The sequence below is a fragment of the Arachis stenosperma genome, chromosome 9 (assembly GCF_014773155.1).
Source record: "Arachis stenosperma cultivar V10309 chromosome 9, arast.V10309.gnm1.PFL2, whole genome shotgun sequence".
NCBI classification, from domain to species: Eukaryota; Viridiplantae; Streptophyta; class Magnoliopsida; order Fabales; family Fabaceae; genus Arachis; species Arachis stenosperma.
Window position 1 is genome coordinate 98,950,155 of NC_080385.1, and position 13,100 is coordinate 98,963,254.

The 13,100-nt window shown below is 33.2% G+C and overlaps 1 protein-coding gene across 1 annotated transcript; it reads right to left on the reverse strand.

Moving 5' to 3' along the window:
- Positions 1–1,106: 1,106 nt before the first annotated feature.
- LOC130947603 (uncharacterized) lies at positions 1,107–6,778 on the reverse strand. Its single transcript, XM_057876305.1, has 14 exons — positions 6,555–6,778; positions 6,008–6,136; positions 5,396–5,488; positions 5,110–5,238; positions 4,389–4,472; positions 4,187–4,305; positions 4,003–4,104; positions 3,712–3,828; positions 3,171–3,227; positions 3,023–3,089; positions 2,534–2,587; positions 2,326–2,415; positions 2,134–2,172; positions 1,107–1,568 (listed from the first exon to the last, which is right to left on the reverse strand). The coding sequence occupies exons 1-14, from the start codon at positions 6,594–6,596 to the stop codon at positions 1,473–1,475; spliced, it is 1,218 nt and encodes a 405-aa protein (XP_057732288.1). The 5' UTR covers positions 6,597–6,778; the 3' UTR covers positions 1,107–1,472.
- Between the last annotated feature and the right edge of the window lie 6,322 nt (positions 6,779–13,100).

The following is a 13,100-nucleotide window of genomic DNA, read 5'->3' on the forward strand; positions in this document are numbered from 1 at the left end:
AATTAGTTTGATGATGATGATCTAGGAGGCAAACGGGGAGGAATTCGTTCCCATGCAAATGAATACAAATAAGATGATGAAGATGAAAGAGATGGTGATGAGTAGAAAAATATTTGGAGGCTATCAAGTTTGTTCAGCTTGCCAATGCTGTGTTGGAGGGAACAGACGGTCATGCGTGCAATCTTCTTGCTGCTATTCTATAATTTGCAACATTCCCGGCAAGCCTCCTGGCACTTGTACCTTTGGCCCTAGGTCTTGTAATTGCCTTGGATGCAGCCTTTAATTAATTAGTTTTTTTTTTTTTTTTTTACTTTGTCTATGTAATAATGAATCTCTGGTATGCCATGAAGCTGAATAATGACAGGTCAAGAATCTATTAGATACTAGTAATATTGGTGTAGTACTGTGGTGAAAATAACCAATTTAATTATTAAAATATTAGTTTATTCGTCTATTTAAAAAATGTTAAAATTTAAATTTTATTTTGTATATACAAAAATTCATTAAAAAAAGTATCATAGTGAAAATAAATAAAAAAATATAAGGTATATAGCATTTGAAATAACATGATTTTTTTTTATTTTTTTTACTCCACATTTCAAAATATTTATCTAAAAAGTAATATTTATACATAAAATACATTTATCAAAGTTTTCACTATTCAGCCAAAAGTATTGTCTGAAAACGAGAATTAATTAAAATGCAAGCATTCAATTCTTGGAGATAATCTATAAGAGAATGCAAGCATTTATATGTTATTTTTCTTTTTTTATTGAATAATCGTAATTAATGTGTTATGCCTAGTTATTATTCGATAATAATAATAATAATAATTTTGTACCTGAACCAATTTCTCACTTTAAAAAAAATGGAAAATAGGATAAAAATGTCACTAAAAGAGACCCTTTGAATTTTTTTTTTTTTTCCCTATTTTTTGACAAATCTTTTGGTTACCATATAGAGAAGAGTAACAAGTAAACACGTTGCATGACAATGAGTAGAAAGAGAATCTACAAGGAAGGAGGTTTAAGATAACTATACGATAAGGCAATAAAAAAAGGTTTGGGAATCGAAACGTAAACAAAATCAATAAAATAAAACTAAGATAATAAAGAACATGAATCCATCTATTCCTTTTCTGAAATTAAAATTCAAAAGATGTTTCCTCAAGGACTTCATCAATATTCCAAACTTCTTACCCATCATCGTTGGGTGCCTTCCCTTATTATTTATTTCATCTTAAAAAACGCTGATTAAAAATGGAACGAACTAAATATCCCATATAATGCACCTAGCTTAAATTATAATTTAAGATCAAATTACCAGAGAGATTCCTCTAGGAATTCTCACTATGAACACTTTAATTTACCTGTATCCAATTGAATTTTCTTCTCTTTACATGAATGGCGTGTCTTTTTTTATGTGCAGAATTTACATAAAAATTTTTAGTGCCACTTTGATTGCATCACTGGCTAATGAAATGGATCAACCCAACATGGATCCTCTTCAACTGCCTTTTTCCAACGTTTTTGAAAGAGATCTAATTCCCTGAAAGACTGTCTTCTCACCTGCACAGCCTCCAATATGTTAGTAAAAATAAAAATCCAATAAAAATAATTCAAAAATGACTAAGACAATGGCAACACACTGTACACTAATAACAGAAAATTAATCGTATACTAGAATCTTAAATATAATAATACTATGTGTATAGGCCTTGCTTGATCCCAAAGTAATTATGATATATTAGTGATGAACTGACAGATACTCTACAAATGTGGAAATTAATTAAAATAACTGAATGTAGTAATAAGTATTTCAAACAAAAAATGCAATATATGAGACAAGGGGAAGGAATTAACATGGAGATAGTGGTTTTCAGTGTGACTTAACTGCTTTTTCCTTTGATAATATATCTTTTTTAGCACTATAGAAAATATGTTCATGGACTTGAGAAAACAAATTCCATACGACAAGTAGAGATCAAAAGATAGTTATATAATTAGCTAGAGATATCTATATAGATTAAAGGTGACAAGTAAATATGTTAGAAACTTTAAAGTTTTGAACTTTATGTTAAACGATTCATTTTATTGCATTAATTGACAAGCAATTAATAAGATAGTAACTTACATCAAGTCTATGATCCTGTTCTTGAGGTTGAGAAGAATCCTGTGAATAACAGAGTAGTCGTCTCAGTTTCAAGGCAGATAGAACAAGTGACAGAATACAATTAAAGTAGATGATATGAAAATATAATTTTTTTAAAACTTAATTAAGAATTTCTATGCTATTCAGCATCAATCAAATGCTAAATTTCGTTACGTTTGGCTTGTCTGCTCCTCCAAGGGTAGGACGATTGTAGTGAATTATGTATTCAGCATCCACAACACCAACATTTTTCGTTCGGTCACCCTATATACAAGAAACAAAGTCACATTGAACTAGAAATTAAAGATTAAAAAATAAGAGAATATAGAAAAAATGGAAATAATAGAATTGAAGAATCCAAAAAACAATAAGCATAACATGCCTGAGCACAATATCCGAGCTGCATATCAAGACCCCATGCATGGATCAAGTCGTTCTGTAACATAAACAACAAAAGTTGAATGAATATGTAACCATTTTGCAAAGCAATTCTTCAAGTAATGCCTATATATATATATATATATATAGAAGCACTGAGACGAAAGGACAAAAAATCTATATTCTCACTACAAACAACAACAACAACAAAGCCTTATCCCACTAGGTGGGATCGGCTACATGAATCAAACGACGCCATTGAGTTCTGTCATGTATCATGTCTATAGAGAGACCATTTACATGTAGATCTCAAAAAAAATTATACCTCACTATTAAATTTTGTATGAACGGAAAATAAGACAAATGTTATCTCAGGAAAAAGGCATTTAGCCTTTTTCTCCAAACAAGTTCATATCTCTCAGTATTTTTACGTATTTGTCCTAACATTGTCCTAACACAATTACAAAATGAGGCTAAGAGAACAGAATAGCACCTGGATCATATACCAAACGCAACGCCATGCAGCTCTTGAGAAAACAGGAGCCATCATTTCAATCCACCTGAAAAAAATAGATAATCTTTCTTCAAGTCTAGGAAAGTAAAGAGAAAGCCAATTGAATTACATATTACCGAAACTTTACCCGGTACAAGGAGGAGCAGTGCTGCTCAAATCACAACCTCCAGTTTTGTATGTCCTTCTGCAAGCACAACAACCAAAAGTATGTAAGAACATAATTGTGAGTATATGCATCCTCAAAAGCTTTTTGTTAAGCTATGCGTTTCTTCTATTTAATGTTCTCTAATAAATTCATCTTCTCGTTCTCAGATTAAATGTATGATTGCAATTTGGTAACTACCTTTTAAGTACTAAACTTCAAAAGCATAAGCAAATCTTGATGTCATATATATGCATGAGGAAATAGAACACCCAGAAAAGTGTATCAAGAATTGGATTTGCTTATAATACTTTATTCGAACCAAAGTGGCTTTCCATTCAATATTTGTAATACAAATTGCTTATTTGTAGTAATGGTCTAACTTATGATATAATGGGGAGGCAGAAATCTTGAGAATAGTGAAAATATTTTTGCTAGTTATGTTCTTTCTAAGAACATATGTTCCGCGAAATTAGAAAATATCATAGCTGACAAAAAAGAAACAAAAAAGCATATAAATGAGAACCTGTGTACGATCGTCCGTTTACTACGTACAGTTATCTGATGATGAACTTCAGAAAGTTGAGGATCAAGAGCTGGTTGTGAAATCTCCAGCCCTTCACTTTTAATGATAGATATATAACTGAAAAATCATTTGAGAATCACTAAGATTTTGTGCCATTATAGGAGTGCCCATTTTTTAAAAAAAAAAAAAGCAGAAGTAATCTCCCCCAATTTTAAGTTTAATTAAACAATCCAAGAGCATCAAACTGTATTTTTTCTAATTTTCAGAAATCAGAAAGGGTTTTCAACATACTTATCTGGGTGGAACTCTTCAACTCCAAGGTCCTCATCCCAAAGGAAAATGTAATCATATTCTTCAACCATATCAGGGTGTAAGAACCGCTTTGCGAACCACCTAATCATTGGAAACATGTTCAGGTAAGACTCGCTGAAGAAAAATGAAATATGGGAAGGGAATGAAATGTGAGGATACCGACCATTTGCCTTGATTGAGTACTGCCACATGAATGACATGATCATTCCAGTCGAATTCCTTCCAATCGTCGACAATACCATCATAGTGAAAGAGCATCATAGTAAAATTAGCTGCTACAAACTGAAATTTGGAGTAGAAGGAGGATCACAACACATGGATCAACTTGGATTATTAGTAATGAGAAAACTATATCAGACTGGTACCTTTTCAACCATTTTGTCCACAAGATCCTTCTGCTTTATCCCCACTGCCATCGCAAACAAGTTTCTCGTCATGTTTACCTCATTCTGATAAAGTATAAGAAAGTCAGGCATACTATAAAGAAATGAAAAGTAACTAAGACTATTATATCATGATACGTGTTTCATGTCATTGAAGTGTCAATTAAAAAGATTATGTAAGCTATACCAATAACTTCAAACACAAACAATAAAGAATAAAAATGCATCTACAAGGAGAGGACAAACTTTTAAAAGATATCTAAAGTCCAAATGCTCCCATATCAGGATATGGTGGTGATCTTGCCCCAACTCAAACAGAGCAGGGTGTCTCCAAAATTATTTCAATTTTAATTCTGGACACTTGCCTAAGTATCTTGGCCTCGTATATGAGCACATTTATTAAAGAGTTTAATTTTAATGTACTGTAAAAATTTTATCTTATCATATTCACTCATTTAGATGATCATGGTATAAATTTGGCAATAAAATATATTGGATGTCTGTAAAACCTAATTGCATTTTACATCTTTACATTTTCAAATCAAGGATAGTATCATCGTGAGGCTGTACATTCAGAAACACATCAATCACATCACTTATAACATGATGTTCCCCTAAAACCGATGGGCATTGGAGAAACTGCAATACCCTATTAACGCACGGAATTCAAGTATTCAGTTATTCATGACTGACTGAAACTTACAACTTGTCTGCGCTGATGATGCTTCTTCCTTACGGCAGGAATATCCCATAGAGGTCGCGTTTCAAAGCTGGAAGTACTGGACACTATACCAGCAGGTAATGCCTCGCTTCCCCTAGGCCTGCACTGGTTCTACTAAACAAGATAAACAAATATAAGCACCAAAGTTTTGAACATCTAGAATAATAGAACAATGAATATGACTCGTCCAGGGAAAAAAACAATTAATCAGTTAAATATTATGTACAACTTAGTGGATTAAGAATGAAGGCACGGTAAGAGAATGAACCTTGCATTTATCCTTAACTATATCAGTTTCCATTTTCTGAGTCAGACTGTCCACATTTTGATTCTGAGTGTTCACACTCCAGCTTGTTAGTTTCTGTAGTATGACACGTAGAGGATCATTTTACGATTGGTGGGAAAACAAACAGTACTTAAACAAAAGGCAAATTCAAAACTGGTTGCTTGAACTATAATCAAATACCCTCCAACTTAAATACAGGGCACACTTTAAAACACTGATTTTGTTACCATGGTCGATAACACAACAACTAAGCCTTGTCCTACTTGCCGATCAACTACAATGATCAGAAGACACCATAGTGCCTATTCATAAATTTTATCTGTGTTTGAACTGTTTATATTTAAATCTTCCAATAGTTTCCACATTTTCTTAAGTCTCTCGCTACCTCTAGCTACGAATACCTTCTAATTCCATCATCTGATTCACTTTCAACCCTAATGTAACCCTCGACAAGGCTTCACTAAAAATGTCCGTACCATCTAAGCCAAAATTCTACCATCTTTTCTGTGATCTTAGATTATAGATAGATCGTCATCAATGCAGAGAATCTGTTCAATTTTTCATCCTATGTTATGTGCTTCTATTTGTTCATACCTCTCTGTTGCCTTGCGAGAAGGACGAAAAAGCGAAGAACAGGCCAAGACATATCAAACAAGCTGCTGGAAATAGGGTATAAGAACAACAATAGCTTCTTTTACTCTTGGAATCAGCAACCAAAACAGCCTGATTCAATGCAAAAGATAACAATGCTATTAGATTGAAGACAATAATAACACACTAACTCTGAAATTGAATCGAATTGAAAGGGAAAAAAAAGTTAAGCATTGTTGACGTGAAAACAAAATCTAGTTCAACTGCATGACATGAAGTGTTTAAGCAAGTAATCGATATCACCTATATGGATATAAAAACATTGAATTGGAACATATCCTAATCAAAGAGTGATTTGCGTATCAAGGTGATGAATAAAAGCGTAATTTGAATAACAAGGTATAATGTAACCCTGCGAAATTGATATCAAAATTGGAAGCAAAAAAGAAGAGGCTACGGTTTCTGAAAATAAAAATTCAATTAAAAAGAAAAAAAAAAGGAGAGAAAAGCAAGCAATAGCGATGATAACATGTATATATATTATATATACCCGAGAAGAAGAAGGAGAAGAAGAAGATGAAGGTGACTTCATATTCTGGCGTTGAAAACGCAGAGAATTCTCTGCAGAGGGCTATGTCGTTCTATGTGTTACGCATGAACAATTCAAAATAAAAAGTAAACGGAAGAGAACAAAAGAAAAGAAAAGAAAAAAAAAAAGAAGTAGCAATAGTTGTTTGACGAAAATATTTTATAGTCGCAATAATTAGGATTAGGAGGAATAAACATAGACATAAATATAAATATAGTCAATGAATTTAGTGTGCGAAAAGAAAGGAGAAGAAGATGGTGATCGTAATCTTTTAAAATTTAAAAATTAATTGAGTGGATTATAAAACATAAGATTAATTGCTTAAATATAGTAGAGAATGAAAAGAATTAGTTGACGTAAGTAGCGGAAACGGTAAAACATGAAAATGCTTATATACTTCTACTTATTTTTTCCAATTTTTTATTTATTTTTATTTTATCATTTTCATAGCGAAAGAGTGACGGGAAGAGAATTTTGACGCAGACGAAACAAACACGAGACACACACGAACTCCTCCAAACTCAAACGCCCGCTTTGGCTTTTATCATCCTTTACTCGTTTTTCTTCTTCCCGTGTTCGGAAGTTCCACAATTAGCCGCCAAAAAATATATACTCTTTCCCTCCTTAACGTTAAACCCTTTTTGTGTGATTTTAAGTTAAACTTTTTGCTTAATACAATTTGTAATTTCATTAAGTTCAATTTTGACGACCTATTTTATGTCAACCTCTCTTTCTTTGCCTATAATTACGTCCTTGGTTTTTCTTTGTTCAATTTTTCTTTCTTTGTGGAGCTGCAGATTTTTTTTTTTTTAGACAAAAAATTCAAGGCAATAAGGAAGAGTAGTTAGAAAGAATAAAGTTAGAAGGTAATAAAACAGAAAATTAAACTATAGTCATCTTTGACTTTACCATCAACAATTAGAAAAATTAAAATTAGGTCACTCTTTGTAACTCCTAATTGATTTGTTGATAACCTCTGCAACATATGTTTCTTGATTCTTGAATATTCTCGAAAATGAACCTCTCCAGAGAGAGAGAACGGTGTTAGTATATCTTATTTTTCTGAGTAAATAGTCAAATTAGTTAATTAGTTTTTGAAAAATCACTCATTTTTTAAATTAGTTTTTAAAAAATTTTTTAATTAAATCCGTCCTTCCAACATTTTTAAATTAGTCATTTTGTCCTTCCATAATTTCCATTGCTAATGGCATAAGATCTGACACGTTAAATGACACCACAATACACGTCTAAAAATCCTAATTAACGGTTAATATGATAAATTTATAAAATTAAATCAAATAAATCATAAATTAAGGGATTTCAATGCCTCAAGTTCTTCCCTTAATTTACGTTTGATTTAAACTAATTTCATAAACCCATCATGTTAATAGTCAATTAAGACTCCTGTGTGTATACTGTTGTATCATTTAACATATCATATTAATAAATTTTAGCGCCGTCAATAAAAATAATTGGTGAAGAGAATTTAGAAGACTCCTATGTGTATGTGTATATTTATGAATTTATAAGAGAATTGGTAAAGATTAAAGAAAAAGGAGGCCAGAAATCACTTTGAGCAATAAAGAACAAGAATAGAAAAGCAAACAGAAAGCTCTTTGGACTAAACAGAGAGCTCTCTATGTTGAAATCAAGCTTCACGTGCAATGTAGGAGGTCAAGCATGCCATGCCAACCAATTATGCCTTCCTAGGGGCACTAGATTCTTCAACGTGCAACATAGGAGTATTGGCATCCAACGCCAAAACAAAAGCCATGCGTACACATGACCCATGCATATGCATAAATGGCGAAATTTTCTCATTCATGCGTACGCATGACTCCCATTTCAACGTGGGACGTGAAGACATCAACGTGGTACATGGGCTATCATGCGTATGCATAACCCATGTGTACACACAACAAGAGAATTTTGAGATATGCATGATGCATGCATACTCACAACACCTGGTTCACGTCCCATGTGAGATTTTTGACGTGCAACACTTGAGAGCAAACAAATGCCAGAATTGAGAAAAATTAAAGCCACGTTCAATGTGGGACTCTCCACGTCCAACATGGGTAAGACAGAGAGTGAATTAAATTGAAATTGAGCTTCACATACACGTGCAACGTGGGATTATGAACATTCTCTTGGGACCTCAAACTAAGCCACTAAATCTTCAATTCTTCATCACTTGTGTGGTTAATTAAAGGCTCAGCTTAGACCCACTAATCACGTCATTAATTGAGAATTTGTAAGAAGAAAATATTAAAAATTTAGCTGGAGGAAAACATTAATTAGTTAAATTTTATTTTATTTTAAATTTGATTTTATTTTAGTTTGAATTTGAATTCCTTTTAAGGTTAGTATTTAAGAGGAGAAATGTGACGTTTTGAGGGTTCTCTTCCTTCTTCTTCTTCGGCACATTGTACTTTTCATAATATTAGGTTTTCTTTGAAAATATGAGCAACTAATCCTCCTTGGTTAAGGTTAGGAGTTTTGCTGGTTCCTATGGACTAAGGCTTAGTTTAGTAAAACTTTTACTTTTTAAAAGTAGCTTATAAAAGTTAACTTTTAAAAGATGACTTTTTAAAAGTTGTAACATTTATATTTGAAAAATCAAATTAAAAATAGCTTTCAATAAACACAAGCAACATCAATTGCGTTCGGTAAAATAGCTTTTAAAATTTAAATATACTATATAGACATAAATGTAAATATTAAATTTAAAAATTAGTTAATATATGATGTTATATTAGACTTTTAAATTTTGAAAAGTACAAGCCAACTTTGAAAAGTTCTATCTTAGGTGTTTTTAAAGGATTTGGATTCTCTAAAGTTTGAATTTCACTTTAGAGAGTAAAGTGTGATCTTTCACCATTTATTTCATAGGTGAGACCAAAAGAAAATATGAGAGAGAAATCATTCAAGAGTGAGAGATCATATTTTACCCTTTAAAGTAAAAATTCAAAATTTAGAGGATCCAAATTCGTTTTTAAAAATACCCCGATCTTTTAAAAGCTGCAAGCACAAGCACATGGACTTTTTGATTTACCAAATACAATACGAGAAGCTTGAACTTTTAAAAAGAACAAGCACCTCTTCGAAAAGTTTTACCAAACCAAGCCTAATATTCTAGCTTATGAGAAATATACCATGTTGCAGAGTGACGTGCTCCCTCAAATTCGTCAGGAAAAATTATCATGATTCGGTGGACTCCGACTCGACAAGTGCAAATGCTATGGGCAGAATATTATTGTTTCCATCTTTAGCAACAACAATTAGTAATACACCCCGTATTTACCATATAAATGCGTCCTATCAACTGACGCAAATGACTTGCAGTGCTTAAAAGTTTCGATACACACAAAAAAGGTCCAAAACACCTTATCAAGCTTGCTATACTCTCTGTCAACGAGGTTTCCATTGTAGTATGGAACAACAACACAATCTTGTACAGGTCCTGGGAGGTAGTCAGACAAAGCTTGTAACAGGATAGGAAGCTTATTGTACGACTCTTCTTAGTCGTCATACATATGTGCAATAGCCTTCTGCTTTTTCATCCACTCTTTTCGATATGATGACTTGAAATGATAGTTTTGTTGCACTGCACTTTGTAAATACAAACAAGTCAGCATATATGATTGGTAGGATAACAGAACAAATCAAAGTGCTATCCAACTGAGCATGATCTTAAGACATTGTTGGCGCTAAGCAGGTATGTGACCCTCTAAACCTCTGCACCCCCTACAATAAAACTCTTATTTTTCATTATGTAACACAAATTTTAATAAACATGACTTTAATTTAGAATATTGTAGTATACAACACTTACCAATAGTTGTGATTTTGATGTAGTGATACGTGAAGGCTCCATGGACACCCAACAGAGAATTGCTTGCATCGACAATGATATTTCAGTCTATTAAATTCTAAAATTTTGTATTCAACATTTCTTTGAATGTTGTAATTCTTCACTGCCATCAATACAACATCTCTACTCTTAAACCTGTGGCCCACTCGAGATTCTACCCCACTATCCGTATTGTAATCTTCGATGTCACCAAGATTGAAAAGGTCGTCTAGTTACATCGCATCCAGATTAAGAGTGTGATAATGGTTTGAAACTTCTAATAATTGTGGAATGGACAAAGGGAGGAAGAAGAAACCGAGCACCCCCACAAGCTAGAGTCTCCAAATCAGATTCACTCTTGTTAGCCGACTCGCTTTTGGCTACATAATCCGAATTAAAGTCACTCAACTCTACGTCAGTACTGTCTCGAGGGTCAACGAAGTGAATCGACCTTGCCAATACTGGGATTGCTTCGGATATTGAAGAAGATGACCCAAAACTACCTCCTACGTCACGAACATTTGCATACCACTCCATAATATGTTGCGCCATTAGCCTAACATGTACATCAAACATTATACTGACGTATGAGCTTTAACACGAAACGTCCAGTTAATAAAACCTCTACCAGGCAATGCCGATAGGAATCTATATGCGACTCTACCAACTACCTTTGAACTAATTGTCCCCATATTGCTCAATGGTAATTTTAAGCGCATCTAGAAAATCAACACAGCAAATGTACAATTTTAAAAGTGAATTACACTTAAATATCACCCTCTTTTTACCGTTTTTAATAATTCCATTAGGATAAATTACCACAAAAAATTATTATTGGCCATTTTTTTGAGATAAGAATTAATAGAATTGAGATATTTTTAGTGTGAAAAATGAGTAAACCAACAAGCAACTTATATAAATCTTTTTTGTTGTAAAAATAAATAAATAAGATATAATAAATATAAAATAAAAAGTGTAAATAGAAGACTCTAATATTGATATTTACTAATATAATTATCTCACTATAAAAGTAATTAATATATTTGATAGTATTATATATGTAGTAACTTATACTCAACAGAGAGAAGAAAGAGAGTTTTGTACGAGAGAGAAAAGCTAAGAATATTTCTATTTATATTACTTTTTATATGTGTGTAATATTCTTGAGATTGCTGGTGCACGAAATTGTGATCATCAACAATGGCGCCAAAGACTTGGAGCTTTCTAAACGTGAATCACACTTTGTCACAACTTCGCACAACTAACCAGCAAGTGCATTGGGTCGTCCAAGTAATACCTTACATGAGTAAGGGTCGATCCCACGGAGATTGTTGGTAAGAAGTAAGCTATGGTCATCTTGTAAATCTCAGTTAGGCAGATTCAAATGGTTATAATAGTTTTCGAATATAAAGATAAATAAACAGAAAATAAAGATAGAGATACTTATGTAAATCATTGGTGGGAATTTCAGATAAGTGTATGGAGATGCTTTGTCCCTTCTGAATCTCTGCTTTCCTACTGCCTTCCTCCAATCATTCTTACTCCCTTCCATGGCAAGCTGTATGTAGGGCGTCACCATTGTCAATGGCTACCTCCAATCCTCTCAGTGAAAATGGTCCAAATGCTCTGTCACAGCACAGCTAATCATCTATCGGTTCTCGATCATGTTGGAATAGAATCCAGTGATTCTTTTGCGTCTGTCACTACGCCCAACACTCGCGAGTTTGAAGCTCGTCACAGTCATCCCCTTCCAGATCCTACTCGGAATACCACAGACGAGGTTTAGACTTTTCGGATCTCAGGAATGGCCGCCAATAATTATAGCTTATACCACGAAGATTTTGATTAAGAAATCCAAGAGATACGCGCTCGATCTAAGGTAGAACGGAAGTGGTTGTCAGGCACGCGTTCATAGGTGAAAATGATGATGAGTGTCACGGATCATCACATTCATCATGTTGAAGTGCAGCGAATATCTTAGAATAAGAATAAGTTGAATTGAATAGAAGAATAATAGTAATTGCATTAATACTCGAGGTACAGCAGAGCTCCACACCTTAATCTATGGTGTGTAGAAACTCCACCGTTGAAAATACATAAGTGATGGTCTAAGCATGGCCGAATTGCCAGCCTCCACAAAAGACAAGACTAATGGTCTCCGAGATACCTAATACAATAGTAAAAAGTTCTATTTATACTAAACTAGTTACTAGGGTTTACAGAAATAAGTCTTAGTGCAGAAATCCACTTACGGGGCCCACTTTGGTGTGTGCTTGGGTTGAGCTTGAGCTTTACACGTGCAGAGGCTTCTCTTGGGGTTAAATAAATAAGATATAATAAATATAAAATAAAAAGTGTAAATAGAAGACTCTAATATTGATATTTACTAATATAATTATCTCACTATAAAAGTAATTAATATATTTGATAGTATTATATATGTAGTAACTTATACTCAAAAGAGAGAAGAAAGAGAGTTTTGTACGAGAGAGAAAAGTTAAGAATATTTCTATTTATATTACTTTTTACACTTTTTAATTTCTATATAGACGTCTGGGTTATGTTGCACCGGGTTATGGGAAGGAGGGGGCTGCACATGGGTGTGGTGTCAGGTGTGTTGCAAATCGGACCATGCGACACATAAGGTGCAACAC